The following is a 27,362-nucleotide window of genomic DNA, read 5'->3' on the forward strand; positions in this document are numbered from 1 at the left end:
CTCAGTCATACAATGATCAAACACCTTTCCCTTCACCAGTACTCATTTTTCACCACCAAGAACCCCAGTATACCCCCCTCCCAACCCTCCAAATGCCTGTGAGGCAGATGATTTCTACTTAACTCTTCTCTACATTGATTACATTCATTATTTCGACAAAAGATGCACCATTATTGTTTAAAATTTCTACCCAATCAGAATTGCGGAAAAGGCATTGTGAAATACTTTGTTTTCTATAGCTGGTTATGAGAATCATATAATCATATAATCACGCGGCCACGATTTTGGATTTCTTTAAGGAGCCAGATAATTATGAGATTGGTTTCTGTGTGTCCAGTGTTATGGCCATGCCAGAGAACCGCTCGTGGGAGGTAACTCATGAGCTCGGTAGGGCGTGAAGGACGTGCCGGTACTGTCCCCCTTCCCATGAGACTGCAGTTGCCCCATCACTGCCAGCTCATGCCTGGCTTTCCAATACACTCTGAGGTAGCGGCCACCTTGCTGCCGGTGGGGGCGGGGAGGTGGAAGGGAGCAACATCCTTTCCCTCCTGGGGGAGCATGGAGCCTGTAATTTAACGCATGTTCCATTCACTTTTCTGCCGCAAGCTTCCAGGCTCTGGATTAAGTCCTTTTGCCTCTGGAGCCATGGCCGTGCCAGAGAGCCGCTTGTGGGGGGCAACTCGTAACCTCGGTAGGACGTGAAGGACCAGTGTTGTAATTTTCTTAAACATCTTCTTTCTATTTCATTTAGAGAGAATTTTCCACCTCCATGTTTGAGACATGCATGCAGGGATTCAGAGTTTTCCTCTGTTGACAGATTATTCATTAAATCTCTAGATGAATTTACGTATAGAGATTAGATTATATAAATAATACTAGTAGGTGTTATTGTATGACTTAAAATCTGTAAATTAGTTAACCTTTTGCTTTTTCCATGGGTCATTATAGATCAGTCGTCTTGTGTTTTCCTTTGAAGATCTAGTAACAGTACTTCTTCACTCAAAGTTGCCAGGAGGCTCTTAAAGACTTTGACTTATGGAAAATGACATAAAAAAAGCAGATCTTCAAAAACATCCTTTGTTCAGCATGACACATGGAGATTGCTTTTTTCTATCAAAATTATAAACAATGTTTGTAAGATAACTTTGGCTTGTCCTTTCTCCATTGCCACAAGTAGCACCCATCACAGTGCTCCCGAGTCACTCCCTTTCCTCTGTTTATCTGTAAACTCTTCTCTGTGCTCTCCTCCCTAGCCAGTTGATCACCTTTTCTCCCTAATCAGATTATGTTAGCTTGTAAGATCAGATCCTTCTAAGGACACTGAACTCGTATTGTAAATTATGTCTTTCCTATAATTTACCTTAAAGCAATGTCCTTTCTGTTTGGACACAGGAAGACATTTAATATTATGCTTTGTAACTTGGGAGTTAATTGACTCCGAATAATACTCAGTTTGCCTTAGTTCCTAGCACCCCTAAAGCAGGGTCCTGACGAGGGACCCAGGGCAAGTTGTGAGATAAGTTGAGGGCATGATTATGGACAAATGCTGCCATGATCCAAAACTAAGTAACGACGAGACTAGGACCCTGCTGGGGCTAGGAAGACTAACCTGGCCTGAGGACTGCGGAATATATGGTGAGATGTCCTCAGGAAGAACCAAACTGTAAGTTTATGTCTCTTACTGTGTTCATACAGAATGACATTGCTAGAAATATTGAAAGTACTAGCTGAGGAAAGAACACACCCTTGTTGGGATCCCACCTTTGAGCAGATCTCCTAGTAATCTGGAATAATCTCTTTAGATGAGATTTTATCTGTGAGTTAATCTCCTCGAGGAGTGGTCTTACCTCCCTTTGCTGATTTGTTAATGTTCAACCCACCTTTGTGTCACCACCCCATATGATTGCTATATAAACTAAGACTGTAAGCTCGGGGCGGGGGGGGGGGGGTAGTTAGAAGGTGCAGGCAGGCGGGAGAAAGCTCAGCCTGAGGAGGAGGCTGGGCCCCAGAGGAAAGAGTCAGAGGTGAGAGGGGCTTAGGATTGAGAGAGAGAAGAGAGAGAGGGGTGGGTGAAGATTGGAAAAAACAACAATTAATACGACCGGCCAGCGTGGCCCTCGTTCGTTCCCTCGCCTGCCCATCGCCATCGACCTCCCTGGGGTAGGGGAAATGGCTCGAGCTACCGAACATGGGCGGCGGGAGAGATAGAGTGCCGCTGGCCTTCCGAAAACACACCAATGTTCAGCATGTCATTAGAATATCATTTGCAGTGGTTGCTCAAGTCAGACTTTCAAAATTATTGTGGCATACATGTTGGTTTAAAGTTGTCCAACAAGGGACTGGAGTGATAGTACAGTGGGTAGGGCGTTTGCTTTGCACACAGCCGGACCCGGGTTCATTTCCCAGCATCCCATATGGTTCCCCAAGCACTCCTGGCTCTGCACTCAGGAGTAATTCCTAAGTGCAGAGCCAGGAGTAACCCCTGAGCATCGCCAGGTGTGACCAAAAAGTAAATAAAGTCGACTAACACGGTTGTTACTCTTGCAGGATGGCGTCCAATTTAAATCAAGATGAATTGCCTGGACTATCTGATGTTATTAGTGCTGACCCAGAGGTAAGACCTTCAGAAATAAATTTTGATGCCATTAAGCTTGATCTCTCACATAAATTTTCCTTAGTTGCTTCGAACAATGAGGTGAGTACAAGAAAAGCACTGTTTTGAGTATCTTAGTTGAGTGGAAATGTGTGTCTACATGGAAATATGGTAGATCTAGAATAGAGCTTTTCTGGCTGGATTTTGGGTCGGAGAGGTAGCTCAGCAGACTGAATGCATCGTTTGCATGCAGGAAAATTGGATTAAACTATGGTCTGACATGGTCACAAAGCACCACCAGAGTACAAACCAGAATGTAGCCCCTGAGCACCACCGTTCCCCAAAAAATAACAGTAAAAAATTTGTAGATTTGAGGCAACCTTCCATTTTAGTAACTTTTTCATGGTTTACTCCCAATTGAGATACCATGATTTACAGTCCTGTTGATGTGTTCATTGTTAATAGTAACTATAAATTTTTTTATTTTTTAAATTTTTAAATTTTATCTTCATAAAGCTATTCACAATAATTGATTACATTCAACAGATACATCAGGTGGTGTATCTTTAGACATCTGGGGAGGAAAAGGTGTTCCACTTAATAGATCTAGTCACTTTTTATAGATCCTGTTATGAGTGTCTCTTCCTACCCACTTCTACTCCTCCCCCACCCATTCATTTTCCAAATTAGGAATATGGGATTGTGGTGCCAGAGATTGAAAAAGGGTTAGTCACATGCAGGCAAGTGCCTTATCCCTCTATAATGTCTTTACAGCCCACTTTAAAGAAAGATGACCTATGAAAAGCCCTATTTTGTATCTTTAAAATAAAGTTATCTTGCTCCCTTTTTTTTTAAGACAAGCAGTTTGGAACCCATAGATTATCTCCAAGTTTATCTTCGAGTGAGACCATTCACACAATCAGAAAAAGAACATGAGACTCAGGTTTGTGTTGAGTTTGCTTGGGGTTTATTCTTTTACTTTTTGTATTGAATGGACAAAATACCATTATTTTCATTTATTTGTTATGTTTAATTTTACGTGTTGTGTTCTATTTAGGGTTGTGTTTATAGTTTAGACTCCCAGACTATTATGCTGAAAGATCCTCAAAGCATCCCTGGTAGGTTAAGTGAGAAAAGTTCTACGCAGATGGCACAGAAATTCGGTTTCTCTAAGGTAGGTACACTGGAAAAGGTGAACTTGAAAAGTCTTCTTTTAATAGAGGGAAACTTTGGCAGATTTATTACAAAATTGTGTATATAGACTGCTCTGTGTGTGTGTGTATTATGTGGTTGTGGAACTTAGATCTTAAGCACCAGTACTTTTTTTCTCAAGTCTAGGACTCAAATGCCAAATTTAATACATGTATAATCGTAGTGAACAAATCAGTGTGTGGTCCTTAAACAATTTTATCAAGTATATTTGTAAGAGTTAGGGATACGGTACTATATTAAGAATGAATCTTCTAAAACAAATTATTTTAATTTTTGAAGTATGAGTGACGGATAGGGAGGAATCCATTGTTAATAGTAACTATTAAATTTTTCTTTATTTTTTAAATTTTTAAATTTTTTATCTTCATAAAGCTATTCACAATAATTGATGACATTTAGTATTTCAACTCCAATCTCACCCCCATTATTTGAATTTTCCCACTAATACACAAGCCTGCCACACAGGCAGATGCTAAATTTAATTTATTTTGTATTGCTTGTTGTGAATAGTATGAGATGTTGCATGGCCACGAAAGTGGCCTCGTGCTCCTAGAATTCTAAAATTTTAAATATTTGGGATTCAGAGGCATCTCTGTGGTGCCTTCCAGGAAACCAGAAGGGCAGGGATATGGGGGGGGGGGTTGCCCATTCCTGACTTCATGAAGCCTGGGGTTTCAGTCACAGTTCCTGCATTCCTGGGTATTAGCAGATTCATTCTCATGCAAAGGGAGCTCCCTAGGGAAGAACCTGTGAAGGTTGGCTGTGAGCATGGCGGGGATTAGGTTCTGGAGGTTTGAGGCTGCTCGGGTTCATCTGGAGCAGGCACATGGACACACCTGCCCCCCTCCTATGTACCCAGTGGAATCAGCCTGGTGAGTGGTGGGGAGATATCTATCTCTGCAGCATGCTGCTCTTTTCTAAGATTCATTTGTGAGTCCTGAAATTTTCTTTAAAGGTCTTCTTTTTAAAAATTTTTTAGGTTTTTGGCCCAGAAACTACACAGAAGGAATTCTTCCGAGATTGTACTCTGCAGCAAATAAAAGACCTCTTGAAAGGAGAAAGTCGGCTGATTTTTACTTATGGGCTAACAAATTCTGGAAAAACATATACTTTTCAGGGTAATTGTTTTATTTATTCAGGAAAGAACAAAGAAGAACCAATACAGATTTTTATATACTTGTTAATAATTATATTTTCACTATCTAGTATATTCCATTTTTAAGTATATTGAATATGTATTGCTAGTGACTTTTAATTCCGTTTGGGTTTTTGGGGGTTTCTTTTGGGGGGGGTTCACACCCAGCAATGCTCAGGGGTTACTCCTGGATTTGCACTCAGGAATCACTCCTGGTGGTGCTCGGGGGACCATATGGGATGCTGGGAATCGAACCTGGGTCAGCCACATGCAAGGCGAATGCCCTGCCCGCTGTACTGTTGCTCCAGCCCCCAGTTTGATTTTTTTTAATTAGTACAACTACCTATATGAAAGAGTTTGATGATGAGGGGAGTTGAAGAGAGATAAGGTGCTTGCTTATCTAGCATTTAGCTGACTCTGATTGTATCTCTTGAGCACCTCCAGGAATGATCTCTTAGAACAAAGTCAGGACTGGGTGTGCCCTGAAAAAAAACCAAAAAGAGACGTAGATAATACTAAAAATAGGGAACTAGAGAGGTAGTAATGCCAGTAAGACACTTGATTTACAGTACTTGAAGTTCAGCGCTACATAAAATCCCTCTAAATACCACCAGGAGTAATCCCTGAGCACAGTGTCAGAAGTAAATCCTAAACACCTCCAAGCACTGTCACACTGTCCTCCCGTTGTTCGTTGATTTGCTCCAGTGGGCACCAGTAACATCTCACAACAAATTGTGAGACTTGTTGGTACTGTTTTTGGCATATCGAATACGTCACAGGTAGCTTGCCAGGCTTTGCCATGCGGTCGAGATACCCTCGGTAGCTTGCCGAGCTCTCTGAGAGGGGAGGAGAAATCGAACCCAGGTCTGCAGTGTGCAAGGCAAACACCCTACTTGCTGTGTTATGCAGCGGGTAAACACTTCCAAACCAGAAAAAAAATCAAAAACAGAAACCAGTAAAAGGATTGATACAACATAGTGAATTAAGCAGAGCAAAGAAGCAAAAACATTTTATATTTTATAATTATGAGTGGTTGCACTTTTTAAGTCTTGCTCTGAATGTAAAATTTCAGGTTTCGTATCAGAATAATAGTTTTAAAAGTGTTGTTTGTACAACAGAGACCAGAGTGAAAGAAAAATTAGTAATCCTTTAACTCCTTGCTTTTGCTGTAGGGTTTTGTTTTTTTGTTTTTTGTTTTTGTTTTTGTTTTTTTGGCTATTGGACTGGAGCGATAGCACAGCGGTAGGGCATTTGCCTTGTGCGCAACCGGCCCGGCAAAGCTGGGTTTGATTCCTCTGCCCCTCTCGGAGAGCTCAGCAAGCTACTGAGAGTATCTCGCCCACAGGGCAAAGCCCGGCAAGCTACCCGTGATGTATTCGATATGCCAAACACAGTAACAAGTCTCACAATGGAGACATTACTGGGCCCACTCGAGCAAATTGATGAACAACGGAAGGACAGTGCTACCGTGCCTATTGGTGACATAAAAGGAACCCCAATAGTGCAGAAATTCTTTTCCTTCACAGTACTCTGAGAGAAAACAAGACAAAAATTCTTTCCACAGGCACGAAAGAGAATGTTGGCATCCTACCTCGGACTTTGAATGTACTATTTGACACTCTTTGGGCAAGACTATATACGAAAATGAATCTTAAACCACATAGAGCCAGAGAATATTTACAATTGTCACCAGATCAAGAGAAAGAAGAAGTTACTAGCAAAAGTGCATTACTTCGGCAAATTAAAGAGGTTTGGAGTTGTCTTAGTATATAATATACACATTATAGCCTTTTTAAAGTTCCATCATTTGTTTTAGCCTATAGTGGAATGTATGATGGTAATCGGGGCTATTGGGGGGGGCAGGTTTTGTTGTTTGGTTTGGTTTTTGGACTACACCCATTCATGCTCAGGGTTTACTTCTGGTTCAGCATTCAGGAATTACTCCTGGTAGTGGTCAGAGGACCATATGGGATGCTGGGGATCAAACCCAGGTCAGCTATATACAAAGCAAACATCCTACCCACTGTACTATCGCTCTGGTGCCCTTAAAATTACTTCTTAATTGTAGAAGTAATTTGTATGTGTAAAATATAAAGTGAACATTTCTCTTCCTAAAGAACAAAGTTACCAGACTAGAAACTATTCATATTATACAGAAAGAACTTACAAAAAAGTTTTTGTATGTATTTTTGTGTTTTATTTTGTTTTTTTTTTTTGGTTGGGGGGGCCATACCCAGTGATGCTTAAGGGTTACACCTGATTCTGCACTTAGGAGTTACTCCTGGAGGTGTTCTGGGGACCATATAAAATGTTTGGAGTCAAACCCATGTTGGCTATATACAAGGCATGTGCTCTCTCTGCTCTACTGCCTCTCCGGCCCCCGTGTATCTAGTTTTGTAAAAGTCTTTAACAGAATATTTTCTATAGGGCCAGGGCGATAGATAGTACAGTGGGTTGGACACTTGCCTTGGGATTGATAGAGATTTTCTTTTTTTGTTTGTATTTTTGGGTGGTTTTTAGTTTTGTTTTGCTTTGTTTTCTGGCCTTTACCAACTGCAGTCAGGGCTTACTCCTGGGATCACTCAGAACCATATGGGGTGCCAATAATTGCATGCAAGGCAGGCACCTTACCCAATGCACTATCCCTGGACCCCTTTTCTAGGGGGTGGGGATCATAGCCATCGTTACTCAGAAGCTATTCTGGGCTCTGCTAAGAAGTGTTACTCAGGGGACCACACATAGTATCAAGAATTCAAACCAGTAATTTAGTACATTTTGCTGCAACAGTATGGAAGGCTAAGTGCCTAGTCCTGTCCTATCTCTCCAGCCCCCCCTTTTTTGAGGGGGGGAGGAGTAGGAGATGCTTTGGCCATATCTCCTGTACTGTCTCTCCAGCTTTCCCTTTATGAGGGGTTGGGAGTGACTTGGGCCACAGCCTGCAGTGCTCAAGGACTTTCCAAGCCTCTGTGTGCAAGAGTAACTCCTAGCAATACTCAGGAGACCCTATTTGGTGCCCAGAATTAGAACCAGTGTTGGCAGAACGCAAAGTACATTCTGTAACCCCTATATTGTTTCTCTGGCCTGAGAATGTACTTTTTTAATTGGCTGGAAAATTTAATAGATCAACTATCTTAACATGGTTTTAAAGTTTTTTTAATCTTATATTTTCAGGCTGCTATGCATCATGACAGTTATGATGCTCTTCATGGTAAGGTGTCCTTTTTCACTAATCTTTAAAATGTGTATTGTCTGAAGAAATACATGAAAAGCTTTTAAATTTTAATCATTCCTATTGATTTAATTTCTTTAGTGACAGTACAAATCTAGAAAATGATACTTAGTATGAAATGTCAATCTAAAGTTTTATTTAGCGCATAAATAGCCCTTTACTAGTTCAAATATCTTAAATTCACAAGACAATTTTTTTTCTTTGTCCTTTGACTTTGGTTTCAGTTTGGTTCATTAGAATATTTCCAAAAGGAAAAGAAAGATAAGCCAAACTTTAGTTGACAAACAGATATCTGTTTCATTTGAAATCTATGAGCTGCTGTTAAATGATTAAGGATACTTAGTTTTCAAGTCTAGGAGGCTTGTTCTATCCTGTTATCTTGTTTTTAATGAGTTGCTGAATTGTTGTGATTATCCTTTTTAAAATTTTTTGTAGGGAGTTCGACGAACTCTTTGAGTACTTCAGAGTTTGAAGAATTTATGAAAGATTGTGAACAGTCCTGCTTGAACATGGATGATAGCATAAAGTTTTCTATTTGGATTTCTTTCTTTGAGATTTACAATGAATGTATTTATGAGTTGTTTGTTCCTGTATCTTCTAAGCTCCTAAAGAGAAAGATGCTACGCCTTTCTCAGGATGTAAAGGGCTATTCTTTTATAAAAGGTATAGTAATGAGTACTTTTTATTTTATTTATTGATTCAAAGTTCCTTTCTAGATTTTGTTAAAGCTATAAGAAATCAAACCAAGGAATAGATCGATAGTACAGCGGGTAAGGAATTTGCCTTGCATGCAGCTAACCTGAGTTTGATCCCTGACATCCCCATATGGTCCCCCAAGCACTGCCAATAGTCATTCCTGAGTGCAGCGCATTAGTAACCCCGATCATAATGATCCCCCTCAAAAAAAAAAATCAAACCAGAAATTGAAATTATTTTATTCTTTTAAAATTCAAGATAAAAAGATTGTGTTTAGGAAGTATGTTAATTAAACCTGAATATAAAGGGCTCTACTTGAGTGTTGCCATAGCGTTGCCAAATATCCCTAATTGGATTCACAAGTGGGAAAAGCTGTGAGTTTTCATATTATTCTGCCCTATAACAGTGTCCAAATTGACAACTATCGAAATGCTATTCTCCCAACCTGCTCCAGCCCCTGAACAGGCCATTTTAAATGCTTAGGTAGGGGCCAAAATGATAGTATAGTAGGTTGCCTTGCATGCAGCCCACCTGGGTTCAATTCTAGGAGCCCCATGTGGTCCCAGCACCCACCGGGAGGACAGAGACCCACCTACTCCAGCACAGAGCCAGGAGTAGGCCCTCAGCATCTCTGGTATGGCCCCAAAACAAAAAGAAAAATAAAGTGACCTGTTTTCAGAGCAGTGGTCGAGTGCATGTTTTGATAGTGAGGCCCTGGATTTGGCTCTTAGAGAGAGGGAGAGAAGGAGAGGTGATAGAAAATCCTACTCACAGCCTCAATACCTACGTATCAATACTGTCGTGACTTAGTACCTGCATATCTATATAAATATGCACACTAATACATGCATGTATAATTATGCCTCAGATTTTATTTACGATAAAGTATAACCTTTGTAGTAATATAATAATTTTGATTTGGGGGCAATACTGGGCAGTGCTCAAGGACTGCTCCCAGCCTAGTGCTCAGGAGTCACTCTGCAGTGCTTGAAGGACCAGGTGGTGCTAGAGCTTAAGCCCTGTGCTCTTTGTCACATCAGCTGTCTCTCCAGCCCCACCTTTTTTTAACTTAATTTTACACAATACTGATTATGACTGAGTAAATTTTGTTTTATGACTGCCTAATTTGAATCTGCATTGTCTCACCGCTATAGGCTTAAGCTGTACTGTTTCTTTTATGTTCTGGATTCTACTTCTAAGGAAAAGATTTTCTGTTTGTCAGACTATTTAAGAACTTTAACTTTGTCACCCATTGCTTCTTTTGCAAACCACAACACCCAATAGGAGAGAGAGAACAAAAGGAAATGCCCTGCCACAGAGGCAGGGTGGGATGGAGGGGATGGGGGGTGGGAGGGATACTGGGATCCATGGTGGTGGGAAATGGGCACTGGTGGAGGGATGGGTATTTGATCATTGTTTAATTGAAACCCAAGCACAAAAGTTTGTAAGTCTACAACTGTACCTCATGATGTCTCACTAATAAAAATTTTAAAAAAACTTTGACTTGATGTCTGTGACATTATGTCTTCCTTTTCTATACCTTCTAATAAAATAGTGAAAAGCTGAGTTGATTCTACCTCTAGGGCATATATTTATATGACTTTATGTTATATGACAAATGCTGTGTGTGTGTTTTTTTTATCTGTACCTTCTTTATTTTATCAAGATCTACATTGGATTCAAGTGTGTGATTCCAAAGAAGCATACAAACTTTTAAAACTAGGAATAAAGAATCGGAGTGTTGCCTTTACTAAACTGAACAGTGCTTCAAGTAGAAGGTAAAGAAGGCATCCTTTGGCATAAACCCAAAGCACCTAGACTATTCTATGCTAATTTAAATAAAACTAATTAAGATTAAAGTAAGTAGGAGGTTATCTGCTGTTAAGTTTTTTCACAGATGTGCAGAATACTGTAACATGAAGTGCACTCTAAAAATAAAACTTATCAGGAACATTTATTCTTGGATTTACTAATTTGTCTCCCAGGTGCTTTTCTTTATGTTAATATCTAAGCTTATTCCTTTCAGAGTTGCAAGTATTGGTGAATTTTTTTATTTTTTGCAGTTATCCCATGAACATAGCTTTTCTGCAACCTGGGTTTGCCCAGATCTTGAGGTTAAGGGAAGAGGGAAGGAGTTAGAATGTGAGACAAAGTTAAAACAACTTTCAGCAATGAGATACTTCAAACAGATTTCTCTTAAGATGTAAATAATCCTGTCCTTCTTTTCTCAGTACATCGTGAGGATATATAATCCAGACAAGCATATATATAGGTCAAATGGCATAATTCTAAGAGAACTGTGTATAATAAATACCATTTAAACTAAGAGTATGATCTTTTGCAAGCAAATTGAGATTTTATTGTTACTCAGTTTAAGGCATGTGGGCTAAATGAAATGAAAGATTTCATTTTATATGGGTGGATGTTATAGGTGACACCCAAGTACTGAAGTGAGCTCTCTGGCAGCTAGTTAGAAAATATACTACTGGAACCATGACTTGTATCAGGACATAAATAGATTTCTTATTTAGTTAATTGCCTCCTAGAATATTTTAATGCCAAAATTACGAATAAAAGATAACATTTGATCTTTCTTTTAGTCACAGCATATTTACTATACGAATATTGCAGATCAAAGATTCTGAGATGCCTCATGTAACACAAGTCAGTGAGTAAGTTGGTCATACTTAAAATTCTTATTATTTTGAGTTGTTCTGTTTGAAAAGCCTTTAAAGTTATTTTTGTTATTTTTTCTTTCTTTTTGGTTCACTCAGACTGTCATTGTGTGATCTTGCTGGTTCAAAAAGAAGCATGAAGACACAAAATGAAGGTGAAAGGTTAAGAGAAACTGGGAACATCAACACTTCTTTATTGGCTCTGGGAAAGTGTATTAATGTTTTGAAAAATAGTGAAAAGTCAAAGTAAGTGTTATAAGTGTTACTAGCATATTTAGTATTAAAATACTTAAGCTTTTAAGACGTTCTTTTTCCTTTGTGGAGGGCTCACATGGGGGGTCACACCTGGTAGTGCTGGAGACTACTTCCAGCATTGCCAGCTTCAAGCACTACTCGGAACCAAGTAGTAGATGGAAACTGGGGCCCGGACATGCAGAACATTCATTATCCCTTTGAGCTATCTCCCCGACCCAGAAAGTATTTTTTCTTAACCTGTTTTTTTTTATGTAATGACAATGGCTTATGATTGCTTTTTTTTAATGATAGAAATAAAACACAAGAGCCAGAGAGATGTACAGCTAGTTGGGCACTTGCCTTTCACGCAGTCAACCTGGTTGATCCTCCACATCACGTATCCCCTAGCACCAATAGGGGTGATTCCTGAGCATAGAGCCAGGAGTAACCTGAGAATCAATGGGTATGGCCCAAAATCAAAAAAAAAAAAAGGAGAAGAAGAAAGGAACACAGTCTCAATGTTAGTGATTTGCCAAGTAAATAAAGGTTTTCATAGAAAATATGTCAGTAGCTAATAAGCTTTTCATGATGCTGGTTTGTTCATTATAATTATGCTCTAGATTGACTGATTTCTGCCTAAGCATTTTAGGTTGAGTAAATTATGAATTAGTCTTCATCACTAGTTTTCGGACTACACTCAGCTGTGCTTGAGGATTACACCAGTCTTGTGCTCAGGGAACCATATAGTGCAAGTGATTTAATCTGTTCTGCCCACAAGGCATGAGCTCTAGGCCCCTGAGCCACCTCTCTGGCCTGTTTCTAAGTGTTTAATGATATGTATTATATATATATAAAATTGCTCTACATTGCTGAACACAACCCAGTTAGGTATTTTTTTTAACATTCTGCCTAGTGGGTTAATTGTGGTGGTAGTTTTTTAAAAATATAAGTAAGCAAAAAATTATTATTACACGACTAATTTCTAGTCTAGAATTTAAATCTATAATAGATTAATTACTTCCCTGTAAAATTTATTAGAATCTTGACTTCGCTAGAGTATGTTTTGGGGTGTGTGTGTGTGTGTGTGTGTGTGTGTGTGTGTGTGTGTGTGTGTGACCCCTGGCAATGCACAGGGGTTACTCCTGGCTCTACAGTCAGGAATTACTCCTGGTGGTGCTTTAGGGGACCATATGGGATGCCGGGGGTTGAACCCAGGTCGGCTGCATGCAAGGCAAACGCCCTACGTGCTGTACCATCACTCCGGCCCCTCACTTGATTTGTTTTAACTTAAAGTTCTTGTGAAACTTTTTTTTCATAGGTTTCAACATGTGCCTTTTAGGGAAAGTAAACTGACTCACTATTTTCAAAGCTTTTTTAATGGTAAAGGGAAAATATCTATGATTGTCAACATCAGTCAGTGCTGTTTTGCCTATGATTAAACACTCAATGTGTTGAAGTTCTGAGTCATTGCACAAAAGGTAAATATATTCAAGTTTCCATAGAACTTAATAGAATATCATTGTGTTTTTCTTTGTGTAGGTAAAAAAAAGAAATTGTTCTTTTAATTGTAAACCTAGGAAATTATTGAAATTTTTGTTGTTGTTGTTTGTTTTGCTTTTTGGGTCACACCCAGCAATGCTCAGGGGTCATTCCTGGCTTTGCACTCAGGAATTACAACTGGCGGTGCTTGGGGGAGCATATGTGATGCTGGGAATCGAACCCGGGACAGATGCGTGCAAGGAAAATGCAATACCTGCAGGGGACCATTGATGGATATTCTTACACTAATTTTCAACTTAGCCATCTCTCTGGTTCATTAGTAATAAATTAGGAGGTCCTGTTAGGATGAGAACTTAACTGAAGAAAGTACATATTTCTGAGCATAACTTTGCATGTGTAGTTCACTTTTTTTTTAGTTGCCCTTCTCAAGGGTTGATCCTTATGTGTTCTGTGGGGTTTTTTTAAGGCAATCAACTTGTCATTTTACTTAAAATTTTTAATTATTAGTGGACAATTCTTTCCATTTATTAAAAATCACCTTTGAATTTTTGACAGGTTTGTGTTCCAGAGTCTTTAAATTCCTCTCAAGAGAAATATTTTGGATCTATCAGATCTTCTCAAGATGTATCACTAGACATTAATAATTCAGAAAATAAAGTATTAAATGTAAGAAGATCCACTATTGCATGAGATCTTCTAGGTTACTTTCCCATGCAATAGTGGATCTTTTTACATTTAATACTTGGAAGATGAAGATTTGGTTGAAGATCTAGAAAAAAATGAAGAAAAGCCAAGTATGGAAACTGAACTAACTGATGACGATCTAGATAAAACAGTAGAGGAAGCCAATATAAAAATAAAAGTACTTGTTGCCAGGGCTGTACAGAGAGTACAGTGGGAAGGGCATTTGCTTTGTATGTGGCCAGTCTGGATTTGATCTCTGGCATCCCATAGGGCCTCCAGAGCCTGCCAGGATTGATTGCTCAGCACAGAGCCAGGAGTAAGCCCTGAGCAGGGTGTACCCCAAGAGGGAAAAAACCTACCGCAAAAGTTCTACTTGTTGCGTTTATTAATTTTTATAATGAATAATTTTGTTCATAATAAAAATATTTAATCTCTTATAAATCTTATTTTCTAGGTATCTGTAATGCGTGATGAAGAGAAATTAATGAGGGTTAAAATTAATGAACTGGAGAAAAAGAAAAACCAGGGTTCCCAGGAAATAGATATGAAACAGCGAACCATTCAGCAACTTACGGTAAATTTTGCTTTTAAGAATGGCTTGTTTGCCACTCAACGCCTCTTTTGCAGACCACAACACCCAAACGGAGAGAGAGAATACAGGGGATTGCCCTGCCACAGAGGCAGGGGGGATGGGGGATGGGGGTGGGAGGGATATTATCCATGGTGGTGAAAAACGGGCACTGGTGGAGGGATGGGTATCTGATCATTGTATAATTGAAACCCAAGCACAAAAAAAATTGTAAATCTACAACTGTAAAAAAATAAATAAATTTTTTAAAAAAAGAGTTAAAAAAAAAAAGAATGGCTTGAAAAGATTCTGTTGGCTTGCTCTTCAAGACCGTGTTCGCCCTGAAACACATCTCTGCCTCTTTGCTTCCTTGTTTCCCATCTGGGGAAGCTGTATTCTTAAAACACACCGCTTTTCCTCCCCTCACATCTTTCTAAATAAGTTTCAATAAAAACTGTCTTGTGGGCTGCAATAGTAGTATAGCATTAGGGCACTTGGCTTGAATGCGGCCAAACCTGGTTTGATCACTGGCAATCCCCTATGTGGTATCAGGATGGTGTGGACCTCCTGCATGCAAAGCATATGCTCAGCCCTGAGTTGTCTCCTATCCATAAAGTATAACGGGTTTCTTCCCATTACACTTCCCATTCTCCCTTTTTACCAAAGTGAAAGTCCCATTGTTAAGTATTTCTGTGTGTTTTAAGTTATATTTTAATTTAATTCATGTTGCTTCATTTTTCAGGAGCAGTTAAATAACCAAAAAGCAGAAGAAGCTATTCAACAGTACGAGAAAGTATGCAGAGGTCAGAAACAAATCCCTGATTCCAATAATAAAATGCATTTATCCTTTCTCCTTCAAGCCCATATTCTCCCTTGAATATGTACACATCTTGCTTGCTTGTGTCAGTGCATCTTAGTTTTTTTTTCCCCCACTCACTCTGGAGAGGAAATATTTCTCCTTTGTTCTAAGTAAGTTTTGTTCAGTAAAAATCACCTTGTAGGGCCAGAGGGATAGCACAGTGAAGCGTACATTTGCCTTGCACGCAGCCAACCTGGGTTTGATCCCATATGGTCCCATTATCGATCCCCTGAGCATTGCTGGTGTGACCCAAAAAGCCAAAAAAATAAAAACTATCTTGCTTCACTAAAAATATATATTTATTCCAAAATTTTCTTCTTTTAAGGAGCCAGAGAGAGAGAGAGTATAGGGGTTAAGGCACTTGCATAGCATCTGGCCAATCCTGGTCCAATCCCCAGCACCACAATGATCCCCTGAACACCCCCAGGTGAGCTCCTGTGCGCATAGCCAGCAATAGCCCTGGGCACCACTGGGCCATGGCCCCTACCCCTTCTTAAAAGGACATTGCCTGTTGGATTATGGTCCTCCCTAATCCGTTATAGTTTTGTTTTGTTTTTAAAGAAAAAAAAAACTTGGGAGCCATCCGTGGCTGTGCTCAGGACTTACACCTGACTGTGCTCAGGAATCCCTCCTGGAGGGACTTCCGGGACTATATGAGGTACCGGGGACCAAATCAGAATTAGCCACATGCGAAGCAAGCACATTAACCCCTGTTCTGTCTTTCCTGTCCTGTACTGTCTTAAATGTCACTGGTATAGATAGGAAATAAGTGCAAACTATCACGAAATATTTCTCATCCATTGTTTTGCCTGACGTTTATGTGACATTTTTGTCTCTAGTGTGTGATGTTCTTCTTTCCACTTACCACTTATTCTCATATGTTCTCTCAAGAACATTTATTCTCTAAACCTTTCCTCCTTGAAAGTATTCCAGAACATTATTGTTCTAAGTGATTCTCTTTCTGATGGTAAATAATTGATTGTCCATTTGACAGTCATTTATTCTACTGTGATAACACATAGGGATAGCTATCTCTTTTTCTTTTTCACTTTTGTTTTTGTTTTTGGGCCACACCCTGGTGTGCTCCTGACTCACTCCTGGTGATACTAGAAGACTATCTTCCATGCTGGAGATCAAATCCTTGTCAGCTTCTTACAAGGCAGAGCACCTTACCTTCTACACTATGTCTCCAGCCCAAGATATCTACCTCTTAAATGTATTGAAGTTGTTTGATTTGTTGCATATTTCTGAATTGTTTTGTGATATGTTATTTGGAGGCAATAACATTATCTTTTTTTCCCCCTTTACTGACCCTACATTTAAAATTATAGGTGGGGCTGGAGCTATAGCACAGCAGGCAGGGCGTTTGTCATGCACCAGCGACCCGGGTTCGATTCCCAGCATCCCATATGGTCCCCTGAGCACTGCCAGGAGTAATTCCTGAGTGCAGAGCCAGGAGTAACCCCTGAGCATCGCCGGGCGTGACCCAAAAAGCTAAATAAATAAATAAATAAAATTTTAGGTGATGGTCATTAGTTAGTATTGCCACTTTATTAATTTGAAGTGAAATATAAAGTCTGTGCTTCTAATTGAGTGTGAAATGTAAAGATAAAGAAAGGGTTCGGGAGCCAGAGTGGGGAGGGCATTTGTTTTGCATGCAGCTGACTCCGGTTCAATCCTCAGCATTCTATATGTTCCTCAAACTTCGCAAGTAGTGATTTCTGATCACAGAGTCAGGAGTAAATCCCAATTTTGGTGTGTGGCCCCAGTACCAAAAAATAAAAGGTAAAGGTAAAGGCCCTCCCGTTGATCGTCGATTTGCTCGAGCGGGCCCAGTAACGTCTCCATTGGAGACTTGGTTGTTACTGTGTCTGGCATATCGAATACTCTCGGTAGCTTGCCGGGCTCTCCGAGAGGGGCAGAGGAATCGAACTCGGGTTGGCCATGTTGGCCGCTTGTAAGGCGAACGCCCTACCCGCTGTGCTATCGCTCCAGCCCTGGAGTGATAGCACAGCGGGTAGAGCATTTGCCTTGCACCAAAAAATAATTTAAAAAATTAAGGAGTGTCTTTGAATAAATTTATGATTAGTAACATAGTATGAATCTGTTTGTAAATCATGCTTATGAAGGAAATGAATTACATAAAATTAAGACTTCTTTAATAATCCTTAAAGGAATTCTGTTTTATTAGCATCCTGGCAGTCTGGTGTCAATGGAATGAGGCACAGCAAATCTTGTATACGATTTGTTGTAATTCTTTTGTTTTAACTTCTTTATGTGCCCTTAATTAAGGGAATCATATTTGAAGATTTGTGTCATTTTAATGTCACTTTTTTTTCAGGGGGTAGGAGTTCAGCTACACTGGTGATGCTTAGGGATTACTCCTGGCTTTACACTCAGGAATTATTCCTGATAGAGCTGAGGAAACTAAATGGGGTACCAGGTATTCAACCTGGGTCAACCTGGAAAGCACCCTATCCACTCTGGCACCCAGAAACAACTTTTTTTTGACTGTTTGGGTCACAGTCAGTGATGCACAGGGGTTACTCCTGGCTCTGCACTTAAGGATTACTACAGGCGGTGCTCAGGGAACCATAGGGGATGCTGAGAATCAAACCCAGGTCAGTGCGTGCAGGCAAACACCCTACCCTCTAGTACAGCGGTAGTATAGATAGTACCCTACCTGTACTATCACTCCTGTCCCCAGAAACAACTTTAGTAAGACTTGTGGCACTGTCATTCTAGAAGAGCAGAAGTAGAAACTATAAAAGTAATAAGTATTCAGCAATGACAATTTTCAAGAAGAAATAATTACATGTCAGGGAAATGGCTAAAGGGGCTTGCCCCAGTTCAGTCTGGCAACACATGGTTCCCCATGCATAGAGCCACAAATAGCACCATCAGGTCTGGCAAAAATACCAAAAATTGAACAAATTTAAAGGAAAAATATTCCTGTGATTTTTTTTAAGATTGGGGCTAAAAGTGTTTTTAGGAGGAAAAAGTCTTAGTTTTTTAATGTTAGTATTAAAAATAATAGCTTTGTCAAAATAATCCTGTCAAAAGTAACAGTTTTTCTAAGTTTCATGATTTATGCTCAGTTTTTTTTTGTTTAAAAATTTGTTTTCCTTTTTATTTTTGCCATCATTCTTGTATCTATCTGTACAGCTGATATTTATTTGATCTATTGTTTTCGGCATTTGTCAGTATTGAGGATTCAGTAACGAACAACTCAAAGTTTCTACCTATATGGAATTCACATTTTTTATAGTTAATCAAATTACGTTTTAACTTTAGAACTCAAAAAGTCAATTATCTGGATAGTATGTATTAGTACTGTTTCTAAAAAATATTCTCCCCTAATTTTTTTGAACCTAGGTCAGCCACATGCAAGGCAAGCACCCTACTTGCTGTAGTATCACTTTTGCCCCTAAAATAGTTTTATCTAAGTAAAATTGTATATTAAAAAAAAAAGATGAGGACACAGACACAATAAGTGTCAAAAGCTCAGTAAGCTTCAAAATGAGTTATAGGTATGATTTTTTTATCTGTATTTGACTATTGGAGAAAAATTCAGTGGATGTTTTATTATTAACTTAAATGTGGGTGATTTAAGAGCTAGAAATTGTTAGTATATAGTTACAAATATTTAATATATATTGAAATAATATGAAGAGAAAATTTTTTTAATTTATTTATTTTTTTTCACTGGCTTAAATATCACAGGGCCAACCAAACATCTCTCATTAGGGCTTTCTATACATCTTGGGTTAATTTCTCAGGGAGGTTTCCCCGAAGTGGGTTCCTCAATCAAGATTTGGACTGTTTTTTTTAAGTTTGGCTTTTTTAAAATTCAATTTAATTAATTTATGTATTTGCTTTTTTTGGGGGGGTCCCACCCGGCAATGCACAGGTGATTACTCTTGGCTCTGCACTCAGGAATTACTCCTGGCGGTGCTCAGGGGACCATTGGGATGCTGGGAATCGAACCCGGGTTGGCCCCATGCAAGGCAAACGCCCTGCCCGCTGTTCTATCGCTCCAGCAACTGGAGAGGAAGTTTTCAAGATACAATGTTAAGTTGCAGTGTTTCTGTCAATAAGAATTATTTTTCAACTAAGTCTCACCTCTGTCCCATTCTTTATATCATCTTAAATGTTTAGATCAATCAATAGTATGATCATATTACTCAATGCATCACTTTTTTTTGAGAATTACAGGCTGTTTTTTATAATATTGGCATGTATATTGGGAGCTGGAGCAATATGTCTATAGTGTGTAGGGCTCTTGCCATGTACACAGCTAACCTGGGTTTGATCCCCAGCAATCCCATATGGTACCCCCAAGCCCCACCAGCAGTGATCCCTGGACACAGTCAGAAATCATCCCTCAGCACTACCAAGTAGTGCGCAAAGACAAAAAAGTAATAATTTTTTTAAGATTGGCATATTTTAAAATATAATATACCTGAACACTATGTAGTGAGTACCTGAAAGTTCCTTGTAGTAGTTGTTCTTCCCTAAAAACTTAACGTGTAGCTCTGGGAGTTGTATCAGTTGCATCAGTTCTCCTTGGTCTCTTCTTCTGGGCTTTGGTGATTTCTTGTCTGTATCCCATGTGTATTTTAAAACAATTTTGTTTTTAAATCAGAATTGGAGAAATTGAAAGAAAGGTACAAAGATCTGGAAACCAAAAAAGATCAAAGGTCAAATAAAGAACTTAAGGATAATGAAGATTCACTTAGTAAAAAGCTCAGTAAGCTTCAAGATGAGTTACAGGTATGAAATTTATCTGTATCTGACGATTGTATTTCCATTAGAGGAAAATTCAGTGTATGTTTTATTATTAACTTACATATGGGTGAGTTAAAAGCCAGAAATTGTTAGTAATAGATATTGAAATAATATGGAGAAGAAATTTTCAAGATACAGTGACAAAATGTCAACGTAAACATAATGATTGGGTCTTTTTTTCCATAATTTCAGTATTAATCCTTTAATTACCTTTTTTTGTCTTATTGCCTGTTCTTCATTATCATTTCTTTTTTTATTGACACTCCACACAAGTATTTCCCTCATCCATTTCACCATAGTGCTGTCACACAATCAAAAAAGAGACCTCTGACTTTTCCCCCCATTTCCCTTCTTTTTTAATTATTTATTCATTTATTTTTGTTATATTTATTTATTGAATCAGGGCTAGAGCGATAGCACAGCGGTAGGGCGTTTGCCTTGCACGCAGCCAACATGGCCGACCCGAGTTCGATTCCTCTGCCCCTCTTGGAGAGCCCGGCAAGCTACTGAGAGTATCTCACCTGCGCGGCAGAGCCTGGCAAACTCCCCGTGACATATTCGATATGCCAAATACAGTAACAACAAAGTCTCCAGTGGAGACGTTACTGGGCCCGCTCGAGCAAATCGATGATCAACGGGAGGGCCTTTATTGAATCACTGTAAGAAAAGTTACAAAGCTTTCAAGATTAAGTCTCGGTCATACAATGATCAAACACCTTTCCCTTCACCAGTACTCGTTTTTCGCCACCAAGAACCCCAGTATACCCCCCTCCCACCCTTCCCAATGCCTGTGAGGCAGATGATTTCTACTTAATTCTCTACTTTGATTACATTCATTATTTCAACAAAAGATGCACCATTATTGTTTAGAATTTCCCCCCAACAATCAGAACTGCTGAAAAGGCATTGTGAAATACTTTGTTTTCTATAGCTGGTTATGAGAACCATATGATGTCACACGGCCACTATTGAGATTTTGGATTTCTGATATTTTACTAGGTAAGTCTGGAGGGATTTCTGCCAAGAGCCAGATAATTACGAGATTGGTTTCTGTGCGTCTGGTATTGTTTGCCAACTTCTTTGTTTTATTTATTCATTTTTCACATACAGGTGTAACCATGTAATAATTGTTATCACTTCCTATTTCATTGATTGTACTCAGTATCTAGCTATTTTATTCCAAATGGCACAATTTCATCTTTTCTAATGACAGTGGAATTCTTAATGTATGTACTTTAGATTCTTTGTCCAGCCATCTGACATTAGGCATCTCAGTTGATTCCATGTTGGTAACTATGGTGAATAATGCTGCTGTACATAGAAGAATGGATATATCTTTTCAAATTAGAGTTTCCATTTTCTTCAAGCAGATGCCTAGGAATGTATATCTATTTTTTACTGCTTCCTCATCAAACACTGCTATGGAGAAGATGAGCATTAGGAAATCATCTTGACTATTATAAATTTTTCAAATTTTAAGCAAGAAAAGAATATAACATATGAAAATACAATAATATATTCGAAACTATAAAGAAGACTATCTTTGTCTTTTTCATGTTCTGCTTCATCGTACTGTATAGAATATAACATGGGGTTCTCTTTTTTTCATGGGATTTACAAAATACTACATAAGTTTTTATACATTTTGTTAAAAGTACATTCTAACTAATTTTTAGTTAAAACATTAATGTTTTTAATTAACATTAATTAACATTTAAAATGTTTTTTAAAGATTGGGGATTTAAATCTACATTCAGTCTCTAGAGTCAGAAATTAAGAAAAAGAACAAAGAACTACTTTCTTTTGTAATGTGCTTATTTACTTTTTTATTGTGAAAAACTCAAAAGCTGCTAGAACATCACTAGTACAGGGAAAACATACTAATTGTGAGAGTTCATACAAGGAGTATTAGTATACCTTTCCTTATTCCTTTTTTGGTGGGGGAATCTTGGGAGGCCATATCCAGCAATAATCAGGGGTTACTCCTGGCTCTGCACTCAGAAATTACTCCTGGTGGAGCTTGGGGGACCATATGGGATACTTGGGATCAAACCCTGGTCAACCTTATGCAGAGCAAATGCCATATCTGCTGTACTGTCGCTCCATTCCTACTTTGTTTTTTCTTTTTTCTTTTTTTTTCTTTTTTGGGTCACACCCGGCGATGCACTGGGGTTACTCCTGCCTCTGCACTCAGGAATCACCCCTGGCGGTGCTCAGGGGATCACATGGGATGCTGGGAACCGAATCCGGGTCTTCCACGTGCAAGGCAAACGCCCTACCCTCTGTACTATAGATCTAGCCCCTCCATTCCTGCTTAGCATTATTCTAAAATGATGAAATCACATATCTTAGAAGTATATTTCATAATCCTGGAATGAACTGCCATAGTTTAACTAAAACAGTGATTTTAGAAGTTTTAAAACAGCGCCAGAGCAATAGTACAGTGGGTAGGGTGTTTGCCTTGCATATAGCCAAATATTTTTAAGAAATTAACCATTGGTGAAATTTATTATTTTTAGAATTTGGTGAGGGCTGGAGCGATAGCATAGCGGTAGGGCGTTTGCCTTGCATGCAGCCAGCATGGCCGATTCAAGTTCGATTCCTCTGCCCCTCTCGGAGAGCCCAGCAAGCTACCGAGAGTATCTCGCCCGCACGGCAGAGCCTGGCAAGCTCCCCGTGACCTATTCGATATGCCAGACACAGTAACAACAAAGTCTCCAATGGAGACGTTACTGGGCCCGCTCGAGCAAATCGATGATCAACGGGAGGGCCTTTTTACTTAGAATTTGGTGAAATGTGAAAATAAGAAGAATGCTACACCCAGAACCAATCCGAAATCCCCTTTTCCAGAGTACAGAAATTCTCCCAAAAAGGAACAACAGGTTTGTCTTTTGATTTGTCCCATATTAGCTCTTTCCACAACTGTAACTAGAAGATAAAAATAAAGATGTCAGAATTGATTCGTATTGGAGCCAGAGAGATAGGACAGCGGGTAAGGCTCTTGCTTTGCACATGGCCAACCTGGGTTCAAACACCAGCATCCCGTATGGTTCCCTGAGTACCACCAGGATGGATTCCTGAGTGCAGAGCCAGGAGTAACCTCTGAGCATTGTCTGGTGTGACCATCTCCCCATCCCTCCACAACCTCCCCCCCCAAAATTGATTAGTATTACCAGTTTTACTCAATATAATTCATTTAGCATCTCTTTCTCGTTCATTCATTCATCTTGGAATAGAAACATCAGCATTTGGCCACAACTCGATGTGTTTATTTCTGTCTTAGCCCTCTGCCTGGCACAGTACTTTGCCATCCTCTGGCCCTTTCATCCTGTTCTTCACATACTTAATAAAATAAGTTCTTTGCCTTAGGCTTCATAACCTGTGTCTGCCGTCTTCTTATGTTGTTTTGATTTGGTTTGGTTTGGTTTGGTTTCAAAGCCACACCAACTGTGCTTAGGCCTTACTTCTGGAAGGGATCAGGGGACTGTATGTGGTACGGGGATTGGGGGGGGGGGGTCAAACCCAGGTCAGTGCAGGCAAGAGCCTTATCTGCTGTACTATCTCTTCAGCCCTTTGTCTGCCACCTTTTTTTTTCTTTCTTTTTGGGTCACACCTGGCGATGCACAGGGGTTACTCCTAGCTCTCACTCAGGAATTACACCTGGCGGTTCTCAGGGGACCATATGGGATGCTGGGAATCGAACCTGGATTGGCTGCATGCACAGCAAACGCTCTACCCGCTGTGCTATTGTTCTGCCCCCCCCCCCCCCACCGTGCTTGTCTTCTTAGCTGTGTTTACAAGTATTTATTTCTGACATTCCTCAGCAACAATAACAAAACACGTTTGTCTATTAGGTTTCCACACAACTTCCATCTAAGAAAACTTATTCTTTACAAATTCAAGCCTACGATGTTAGTATTAGCTTGACTACTAAGGAAAAAGAAGAAACGTTACAGAAATTTGGAGACTTCTTACAACATTCACTAGCAATTCTTCAGTCAAAAGGTTTGTTGAAAATTAATTAAATGACCTTGCATGTTAAGTATAAAGTATTTTCTGATGTCTGGTATATAAAGTCAATGGCTGATTATTATATTTCAAACAGACTAATAATAATAAGAGTCCCTATGTTAGATACTGTGGAGGTTCAAGGGATAATAGGATGATAAATCTAATGTTTAATGTGAAGTGGAGAAGAAAGATCTACATATAAGTAATGATCTGCCTAAGATAACATTAAACCAGTGATGAAAGTTGCAAGCAGAGTGCTATAGGAGTGTTGGATGAAAGAGGACTATAGTGATTGGGAATCTGAAAGAAAATTTTACTGAAGAAATGAAATTTAATCTGAGTATTTAAAGTTGTCAAGATTACAGGTTTTAGTATTTGATATAAACCTCCCCCTTGGTTTATGGACCACCCAGTGGTGCTTAGAGCTGATTCCTGGCTCTCTGCTCAGGAATCACTCCTGGTGGGGCTCGGGGGTGCTGGGGATTGAACCCAGATTGGTCACATGCAGAGCAAGTTCCCTATCTGCTGTACTATCACTCCATCCTCAGGTTTGAATTTTTTTTTCTTTTTGGGTCATACCCAGCGATGCTCAGGGGTTACCCCTGGCTCTGCACTCAGGAATTAGTCCTGGCGGTGCTTGGGAGACCGTATGGGATGCCAGGGATCAAACCGGGGTCGGCCGCATGCAAGGCAAATGCCCTACCCATTTTATTATCGCTCAGGCCCCAGGTTTGAAATTTTTAAGGAATAATTTCAGATCTTTGAAGTTTGAAAATTATTACAAGAATTAGTGTCTAAATTTTTTTTCACAGCAAAGAAGATAATTGAAACAATGAGTTCTTCAAAGCCCTCAACTGTAGAAGCAAGTAAAGAAAATGAGTCTCGACCGAAACGGAAATTGCGCACACAGGAAATTAAATCTCCTGTTGATATATCTGTCCAAGTGGTAAGCTGCTATTTCAGTTTCCTTAAATTTTCTAAAGTTTTGATAACAATTTAAAGTATAAATGGATTTAATTTCTATTCTCTCTAAATCAGATCTCTTAAAATACATGTTTTAAGAATAATATTTGTTATGTGGGGCTGGAGCAATAACACAGCTGATAGGGCGTTTGCCTTGCACTCGGCCGATCCAGGTTCAATTCCTCCACCCCTCTCAGAGAGCCCAGCAAGCCACCGAGCGTATCTCGCTCGCACAGCAAAGCTTGGCAAGCTACCCGTGATATATTCGATATGCCAAACACAGTAACAAGTGTCACAATGGAGACATTACTGGGCCCACTCAAACAAATCAATGAACAACGGGAGGACAGTGACAGTGACAGTAACTTCTTATGTGATATATACTAAATATGGGATGAAGAGATAGTACAGCAGGTAAGACACTCGTCTTGCATGCAGCCAACTTGGGTTCAATTCCCAGGCCACATAAGGTCTCCTGAGCCCCTCCAGGAGGAATCCCTGAGTACATGGCTAAAAGTAACCCCTGAGTTACTTTGTTTTTTATTGCTCCCTGGGCTGGAGCAATAGCACAGCGGGTAGGGCGTTTGCCTTGCACGCGGCCGACCCGGGGTCAACTCCCAGCTTCCCATATGGTCCCCCGAGCACCACCAGGAGTGATTCCAGAGTGCAAAGCCAGGAGTAACCCCTGAGCATCACCGGGTGTGACCCAAAAAAAAGTAATAAATAAAAGTAACCCCTGAGTATAGCCAGGTATGGCCCAAAAACAAACAAAAAATTCATACACACACACACACACACACAGTCTATATAAATGCTGCATCAATATACACAAGTGTTCTACATTTACATTTGTAAATTCATGGGGAATTTTAATTCCATCCAGAGTTGTTACTGGTAATTTATTTGCTTCCAGAGTTATTTTTCTTGCTATCTTTACCACAAAAGTTATACAAATCTGGGCCAATGTGTGCCTGTTAAAAATGGAGAATTGACGTTATTTCCTCCCACCTATTCTTTAAACATCCATCCACATTCCATTAGAAAAGACTGTAGTTTATCACCCTAACACTTATGACTCATTCTCCTCACTCAGAACAGGTTGTGCTACTGCAGGGAAAGATCTCATTTTCTCGCATGTAAAAATGTACTTTGGAGAAAAGCCTTCAACAGAAAATGGCAAAGAAAAATCAGGGGAGAGGCATTCGCAGTATTACCTATCAGATAAAAGATAGACATTGGGGGGTGGGGGGAGCGTTGTTTGTTTTAGGCCACATCCAGCAATGCTAAGGGATTACTCCTGGCTCTGCACACAAGAATTACTCCTGACAGAGCTTGGAGGACCATATGGGATGCCAGGGGTTGCCTCTGGTCAGTGTGTGCAGGACAAGCACCCTACCTGCTGTGCTCTCCCTCTGGCCCCATGAAAATTATTTTTTAATTGCAACATAATAATTAATCTTTCTACTTTCTAAGTTATATGCTTGTTGCTATAAAAGATCATAGCAGTAAAAGAGTCTTTTGCAAAATCTTTACAGGCATGATTTTCTATAAAGTTAGTATATCTGGAACTAGAGTGATGGTACAGTGGGCAGGGCACTTGCCTTACATACAGCTAATCTGTATTCAATACCCAGCAAGAGTGAACACTAAGTTCACCACAAGGTGTGACCTCCAAAATACAAAAAAAGATAATATACCTGCAGTTTAAGAGAAAAAAAGATCTCATACTGTACCTACTTTTCCATTGTTAAGCTCATGAACATCTCAGTCATTATATCTTTTAATTCATTTTTCATTTTTTTAATTGTGAAATTGTTTATTTTAGATTGTGATGAACCGGAAAGTGATTGTGAGATTCTTAAGCGATGACTTCGAGCTAAAATAGCCAAATTAATCACCTATGAAAAGTCTTTTAATCTAAATACTATATTCATAATAATTGTAACTTCCATTTTGCCTTTTAAAGCTTGTTGTATATAAATATATATGTGTATATATGTGTGTATATGTGATGCATTAAATTCCCATTTGTATACATTGCTATTTTATAGTAGAAATAATTGAATAAAGAAAACAAATCAACAGTAAATTTACTTGTCTGTATTTTCCTTTTATCCCAGTCTTATAATCAGTGAAGGTCCTGGGAAAAAATGCTTTTGTTTTTGTTTTTTCTACAAATAGATGTTATAGGTCAGCTACTTGCTTTACTTATAAG

At 39.3% G+C, this 27,362-nt stretch overlaps 1 protein-coding gene across 1 annotated transcript; it reads left to right on the forward strand.

Annotated features, from left to right (window-relative positions):
* The first annotated feature begins 2,548 nt into the window (after window positions 1-2,548).
* On the forward strand, window positions 2,549-27,032 carry LOC130027099 (kinesin-like protein KIF20B). Its single transcript, XM_056117755.1, is given in 19 exon segments — window positions 2,549-2,695; window positions 3,450-3,536; window positions 3,651-3,767; window positions 4,785-4,923; window positions 6,505-6,689; window positions 8,112-8,148; window positions 8,605-8,832; window positions 10,532-10,643; window positions 11,466-11,537; window positions 11,640-11,786; window positions 13,093-13,252; window positions 13,830-13,974; window positions 14,024-14,136; window positions 14,413-14,532; window positions 15,269-15,329; window positions 20,031-20,158; window positions 24,028-24,178; window positions 24,997-25,130; window positions 26,973-27,032. Coding segments are annotated over 19 exon segments (2,343 nt in total).
* Window positions 27,033-27,362: the final 330 nt, after the last annotated feature.

This window comes from Sorex fumeus, unplaced genomic scaffold (assembly GCF_029834395.1).
Source record: "Sorex fumeus unplaced genomic scaffold, SorFum_2.1 ptg000036l, whole genome shotgun sequence".
NCBI classification, from domain to species: Eukaryota; Metazoa; Chordata; class Mammalia; order Eulipotyphla; family Soricidae; genus Sorex; species Sorex fumeus.